The sequence below is a fragment of the Cannabis sativa genome, chromosome 2, assembly GCF_029168945.1.
Source record: "Cannabis sativa cultivar Pink pepper isolate KNU-18-1 chromosome 2, ASM2916894v1, whole genome shotgun sequence".
Classification (NCBI taxonomy): domain Eukaryota; kingdom Viridiplantae; phylum Streptophyta; class Magnoliopsida; order Rosales; family Cannabaceae; genus Cannabis; species Cannabis sativa.
This window is the reverse complement of record NC_083602.1, coordinates 14240436-14247782: the sequence shown is the minus strand read 5'-3', so window position 1 is coordinate 14247782 and position 7347 is coordinate 14240436. Positions and strand designations below refer to the sequence as shown.

General features: G+C 31.3%; 1 protein-coding gene across 1 annotated transcript; it reads left to right on the top strand.

Moving 5' to 3' along the window:
* Positions 1-2124: 2124 nt before the first annotated feature.
* On the top strand, positions 2125-2829 carry LOC133034135 (uncharacterized). The gene has a single exon (XM_061109161.1). The coding sequence runs from the start codon at positions 2125-2127 to the stop codon at positions 2827-2829; it is 705 nt and encodes a 234-aa protein (XP_060965144.1).
* The last annotated feature ends 4518 nt before the right edge of the window (positions 2830-7347 follow it).

Here is a 7347-nt window from a genome sequence, read left to right as displayed (position 1 = left end):
GAAAAGAAAGAAAATTTCAAAACCTCTCCTTTTTGCTCTCTATTTTTCGGCTGTGCATGGGGGTGCTTGGAGCTGGATTTTTATGGTGATTCAAGCTTGATTTGCAAAACTCTAGTGAATTCTTGATTGTGGTAGGTGTCTTCTAGCTTTCTTCTCTTATTTTCTTAGGAAAAGTTTGATAAATTGTTGATGCATGCATGAGTTTAGTTGCTGTTGTTGCTGTGTTTATTTGTTGTTTCCAGTAGCTTAATTAGGTTTTATATGGATGGATTATATAGGTTTTAGTGCATGCTAGTGGTGTTGTTTAAAGCTTTGAATTTCCTATGCAATTATGTGATTTTTGAGAGAAAAGGTTCTATTTTGTTGCTGTGATGTTGAGGATGTTTGCTTGAGTTTCCAGAGGTTATTTTGAGCTTGATTATGTAGAATTAAGTTGGTTTGATTGCTTGTTTGGGTGTTTTTGCTCAAGTTTGAGTTTAGAACTCAAGCTTGAGCTCCAATGGCATTTTTCATGTTTGAGGTTTCTGGGTGGTTTTGATGCCTTGGATATGTTCTAGGGATAGTTTAGAACAGGTCTGGAAAGTTTGGGACCAATTGGGGTTGAATTGGTCGAGTTATGAAAATTTTAGTTGGCTGCCTGCGAGGAACCGGAATTCCGGTTGTGCATCCGGAATTCCGGATGAGGGTTCTGAATTTTCCAGAACCGGAATTCCGGTTGGGCAACCGGTCTACCGGTTGGGGAAAATTCAGGGACCCTAGTTTTCCTCGTTTTTATGTTTTTAGGGGTATTGCCATGCTTTTTATCGATAGGGAAACTTTTAATTCCTAGTTTTAGTCCCCGGGAAGTGATTTAGCGTGTCACTTATAGCGTTGTGATTTTTATGGTTTAGGAGCCAGTAATCCGCCGCTCAGCTTCAGTTCCGGTCGGGTTGTGGCACACCCGAAATCGGAATCCAGTAAGATTAGTATAACGGTATGCATATGTAGATTACATGTTTAGCGTGCATGTAGGAAGCCTCGCTAGATTACATTAGTTATGTATATAGGCTTCGAACCATCCAACCCCGTCACGTCGGTACATGTGCCGGAGTATGACCAGCAATGAGTATGACCGGTTTGACCGATCAGTCGACATTTGGTTGGTGGTTCCGTGCTATTGACGTATCCCGTCGGTACAGTGGAGTATGACCGGCGGCGGAGTATGACCGGTTCGACCGATCAGAGGATATAGTAACACGTCGGTACGAGTGGAGTATGACCGGCGGCGGAGTATGACCGGTTCGACCGATCGGGTTGTTACGTGTCAATAGTACCGTCCCTATGAACGTTCGTAACTCGGTACCATGTTGGACATGGCGGTAGTGGCTCGGTACCATGTTGGACATGGCGATGGCGGGACTCGCATCGTGTTGGACACGGCAGTTAGTATTATGTATGATATTATTATGCTTTTCTTGCCGAGTACGTCGACTCACAGTTTATGTTCATGTGTAGGTAAAGGCAAGGCTATAGCTGATGGACCGTGAGCGAGCTTATGAGATTGTACATGTCGGGGCGGTTAGGCCTGGAGCGTACGATCCTCGGGACAGCAAGGCTGAATTTTGTAACTGGTCGTTAGACGACTTTTAATTTTATGTAATAGTTAAACAGTTAAAACTTTTGTAAAGGATTTTATAAATCGGGATCCCGAGTCTTTTGTAATATGGTTTTATAAGTTTAATTAAAAAGCAAAATTTTAATTAATCACGTTTTTCCATAAACCTCGTTGATTAGCAACGAGCTGCACAGTACGTTTAAAACTCACGTAATACGCCTAAGGTAGTTAGGGTGTTACATCCCCCCCCTGATATCCCTTCCCCTTCCTCTCCTTCCCCTTGGTGGAAAAACCTCTGGCACCTTAATCTCCCTGCCAAGGTTAAACACTTTGCCTTTCGAGCCACAAACTCAACCCTCCCTACTGCCCAAAACCTAGCCCATAGGAAAATTATTCACTTTCCGGGGTGTGATCGCTGTGGGTTCCCAGAAGAATCAGTGTCTCATGCTTTGTTCTTCTGTCAGAGCATTAGAAGAGTCTGGAAAGGTACGCAATTTTATCCTTACATTTTTTCTTGCTCTTCTGAGATTATGTTTCATGATATAGCTGATATGATATACACTTCTCTAACCAAGAAAGAAGTAGAATTGTTTGTTTGTACTGCTTGGTTTATTTGGTTCAACAGGAACAAAGTGCTAAAAGGACAATCTCACGATCAGACTCACGCAATCCTTGATCTGGCGCACTCTTACCTAACTGAGTACCAAGATTCCCAGTCGGCTCCAGTTCAAATCTCCAGAGCGCGGAACAATCCGGTCTCCTGGTCCCCTCCGGCGTCAGGACTTCTCAAGTTAAATGTGGATGCAGCAATCTCAAAGAATAGCAGAAAAGTGGGTTTTGGTGGGATTATGAGAAATAGCGATGGTTTGGTAGTAGCAGCCCTTGCCCAACCTTATATTGGGGGAGGAGCTATCGCTACTCTCGAAGCAAAATCCCTCCTCACTATTTTACGGTGGTGCATAGTCGAGCATTTCTTGGTTCAAGAAGTTGAAACGGACTGTAAAGCCATTACTGATGCACTATCTAATAACAAGGAAGATGTTTCGATTTTTGGAGATCTTATTTGTCAAATTAAGGAAGCCTTATCTCTTATCCCTAACGCTCGACTCTCTCATGTCAATCGTGATGCCAACGCTCTTGCTGATAAGCTGGCACATCGAGCCTTGGGGTTATATGAGGTTGCGATATGGATAGGCGATGACCCCTGTGACCTTCTTGAGTTCCTTTCTCTTTAGTGGGCTCCCTTTCTCTCAAAAAAAAAAATAATAATAAATATTAGGTCAAATTAATATTAATAGAATTATCTATATATTCACACCTTTTGTCTAAATTAAGTATATTTATGTTCACACACTGAATACTATCTGGATTAGTCAAAGCAAATATTAATATATATTAACTCATCATGTAATATCTGAAGTCCTGAATAATATCTGATGAAATCATTACTTTATAGAACGAAAATTTTGGCTACACAACCGATAATGCAAATGAAAATGAGAAAGGTATTGGGTGTGTTATTCAGTTTATGTTTATTTATTTTTCTGACTTTCAGATTATATAAGTTTGATCCAACGTTGGTGATGTAAAAATTATCTATATATATATATATATACTAGGTGATTGTTACGTGCCAAGCCACGTAGTGTTAGTTTTATTTAATATTTTAGTTTTTTATTTTAATTAATAATTAAAATAGTATAATTATTTGAACGATTTGTTTTATAAAAATAAAATATGTGTCAGTATATTTAGTAAGTAAAATATAATTGTGTTATAATAATGTATGTTATTTATTTTCAAAAAAAAAAAATAATAAATAATGTATGTTATTAATAGTAAAATGTACATTAATCTTCTAATTGAAAAAAGTTCTATTATCTCATTTCATATTTAATAATAGCTACACAACTATATATTTATAGACTTTCACATTCTTTGCAAATTACTAATAAGCACCAATAATATTTTCATATTCGAATATTTTTCAACATTCTCCTCTTGGTGGTAAAATTAAAAATAAAACTAAAAATAAGCACAAACATATAAGGTAAATACTAATTACAGCCCATTTCATCTTTTTTTATTATTTTTTTAAGCTTAAGCCCAAAAATCTCTAAGCCAACACAATCAATCTTCTTTTATATTATCTTTTCTAGATATTTTATCTATATTTTTCTTTTTTAAAAAATAAATAAAAAAATTATTAATATTCTCCCAAGATAGGTTTGTTAAAGAGATATGTGGCTAACATGATTTTTTTAATTTAAAAAGAGATTATTAATATTTAAAAGATTGTTTAATTTTTGGTTTAATTATTGGGTTTATTTTTTAACGGGAGATCAAACCTAATCGTTAAATTTAACAGAATATTCTTTTATTTTTAAGTATATTCTGTTAAACCAAGAATGTTAAACCAAGAAATGCCGTTAGATAAGCACTTTTAATATATAAAGATATTAGTAAAAAGATACGTTGCAAGACACGTATATTAAATTTTATGCTAATTTTTTTATATGTTATTTTAAAGTAATACAATTAAAAATTAAAGAAAAAATATTATTAGTTATTAGGTGAGATTATTATTATGTGTATAGGAAACAATCACAAATTAATTAATCTTATAATCTTAACTTTAATCAAATAGACGTAAAAATAAAAAATAATTATTTAAATAAAGAATTCAATATACACAGTTATATATATGAATCCCATTAATCAAAAATAATTATTCAATATATGAACAATAATTTGTCACTCTATATGTTTTCCAATAAAGAAATCTACCTCGTCATAGTCAAAAATAAATAATACATGTAATATAGATCTTTGTAATAGAGTACCTAAAAGAAACAAAACTTCAGTTACCATAATCGGAAAAGGTTTAAGTGAACTAAATAATGACTAAGAAGATCTAAATTACAAAATGAAAATAACATGTCTATATGAGTATGATTTTTTTGCTATATGAGCATGATTGATCTAAGAGAAAATAGATAAACCTATAAATATATAAATATACTTAATATTAATTTTGACAATGAAACAATTCAATTATAAACAATTTTAAATATCAGCTTGACAATTTCAACACACTAATTACTCATTAAATAACCATAATGTATACATCATGATGATTTTATTTTATTTGATATCAAATGATAGAGATTATTGAGGTTTTCAGCCATGGAAAACACACTATGATCAAAAAGTAATGCTCATTAATTGTATATTTTAAAAAAAATCCAAATTTCCATGAATGTCCCTAATAAGATATAAACAATAAAGTTGTAAATTAATAAAAAAAAAAAAAAGTAGCAAACTTTCAGTTATTATAAGAAATAGAACAAATTGAAGATTTATACAATACTAGAATTTGAACTCTTAGAGGCCATTAGCGAAGGGGAGAAACTCGTTAGATCCCCTAGTAGAACACTACCTTAATATGAATAAATTAGCATCATCAATAAAAGGAAAATTAAAGGGAAAAACTTAATAATTACGTGACAAATAATTATTAATTGAATTAAAAAGTTAAGATTATAAGATTAATTCAAATTATTGTTAATATATTGATTAATCCCATTAATAAAAAATCATTCAATATATGAACCCTATTTGATTAAAATGTTTTAATCAAATAGGATTCATATATTGAATTATTTTTTTTATTAATGGGATTAATCAATATATGACACTACAAGAAATGTCACTTTTATCAGCATAGTAACTTTTACCAGCGCATTTTGCAAACTGCACTGGCAAAGAGGTCAAAGTTTTACCAGTGTACATTTGCAGGGGCTAAAATCTAATTTTTACCAGCGCATTTACGTGTTGGGAAAAATTATTTTTGCCAGCGCTTTTCATTTTATGCTGGCAAAAGTTCTCATACCAACATTGATTTGTCAACCCCCTTTTGCCAACACATCACAAGTAAATTCTATTTTACCGGCGCAATACCAACTTTTGCCAGCACAAAAATGTGATGGCAAAAGTGACATTTCTTGTAGTGTGAACAATAATTTGAATTAATCTTATAATCTTAACTTTAATCAAATAGGGTTTATAAAAGAGGCATAAATAATTAAATAGGGTTAGAAATACGGTAATTAAAGAAAATCTAGAAACCTATTTTTTTAGATTTAATGGGATTTATTTTATTATATATAAATAAAAAGTGACCTATGAATTTCTCATAAACTATTTTATTTTTAATAATAAACTATTTTATTTTTAATATAAATAAAAAGTCACCCATAAATTTCTCATAAACCAAAAATTCTATTATATAAGCACATTCTATATAAAATAGATATATATAAATTTCCAAGTAATTTAGCTTAGTGCTAGTAGTGTTATGTCAAAGAATATATTATGTTAATAAGGTAATTATCTAATTTTACACTGTTAAAATGAGTAATGCTATATACAGATAACTTTAAAAAATTCAATAAAAAATATTGAATTAATTATAATAAAATTTAAAATAATACATAATTAAATAATGACACTTTTATACTACTACACCAACAATATTAACTACTAGAGTATGTTTAAGAGCATTTTAAGGAGCACACTAAATTTAGCTTGTCACATTATCATTAAATTTAATGTTAAAAAGTATTATCATTCTAACCACAACACCAAAAATTACACTAAAAATACTCTCTATTATATTATTTTTTAATAAAATAAAAAAAATATCATATTAATTAATTAAAATCACCACAATGCACCCTTATAAATAAAAGAGTCATGCGTACAACCGACAGTTTGAATTTTAATTTCGACATATTAAATTTTTTTATTTTTTAAAATTTTACAAAATGTTTTAAAAAATTATAATGTACACGACCATTAAAAAAAGAGAAATGCTAAAGGGCACCACTGGCCAATCGCAACGCGACATGTCGCAAAGGTGCTAGGCACCACTGATGCCTAATAGCAATGCTCTTAAAAAAATTAGACTAAAAAAGTCTCTTGAATACCAAAACAAGTAGGAATACGTGTTAATTTTTTTGAATTTCTCAAAATTATTTTACAAAATATCTTAAATAATTATAATACTAAAAAAATTTGTTAAGTGCAACAAATAAGAATACATCATTACATTATTTTTAGAATGTGCACTTAGAATTTTTCAAAAATTAAATTTTTAATTTGATTAATAAATCAAATAATTATAAATATTTATTAAAAAAAATATCTACCGTGTATGACATATATGCCGCCGAGGCCGTGGCCAAAGCTTGGGAACAAAAAAAAATGGCATTTTACATAGATGCCCCTTTCTTGGAGAAGCCTTAAGGACCTAAATATAATTAATTAGCATAATAACTTAGGACCGCTCTTAAATTTCAGGTAAGACAACCATTTACTTAGGATCCAAGTTATAATGCACACAAAAATGGATACCCAAATGTGTAAGTCTCTATGTTAACATTTCATATATACACTTGTAATAATCCCATGTAGAACTCTTTCCACAATCATATTAATTTTATAAAATTCACAGAGAGAAATAATTGAAGAGAAAGGACATTCAATTTCTTTCAAATAAAATGTTTTATATGTTTCTTCAACTGAGTTTTTCTTCCGAACAATCAAATAAGAGGTGTGTAGAAAGAATAACAGTTGTTTATTGCTCACAATTACAAGGTTGTTTCGGGTTGTACGCTAATTCACGAAACACATTTCAAAATTGCAAGCCTATATCAGCTACACGATAATAGCTAACTATAACATAGAAAAGT

Bases quoted from the DNA above. Each gene is read 5' to 3' on its own strand.
- LOC133034135 (XM_061109161.1), top strand. From the start codon at position 2,125: ATGTTTCATGATATAGCTGATATGATATACACTTCTCTAACCAAGAAA.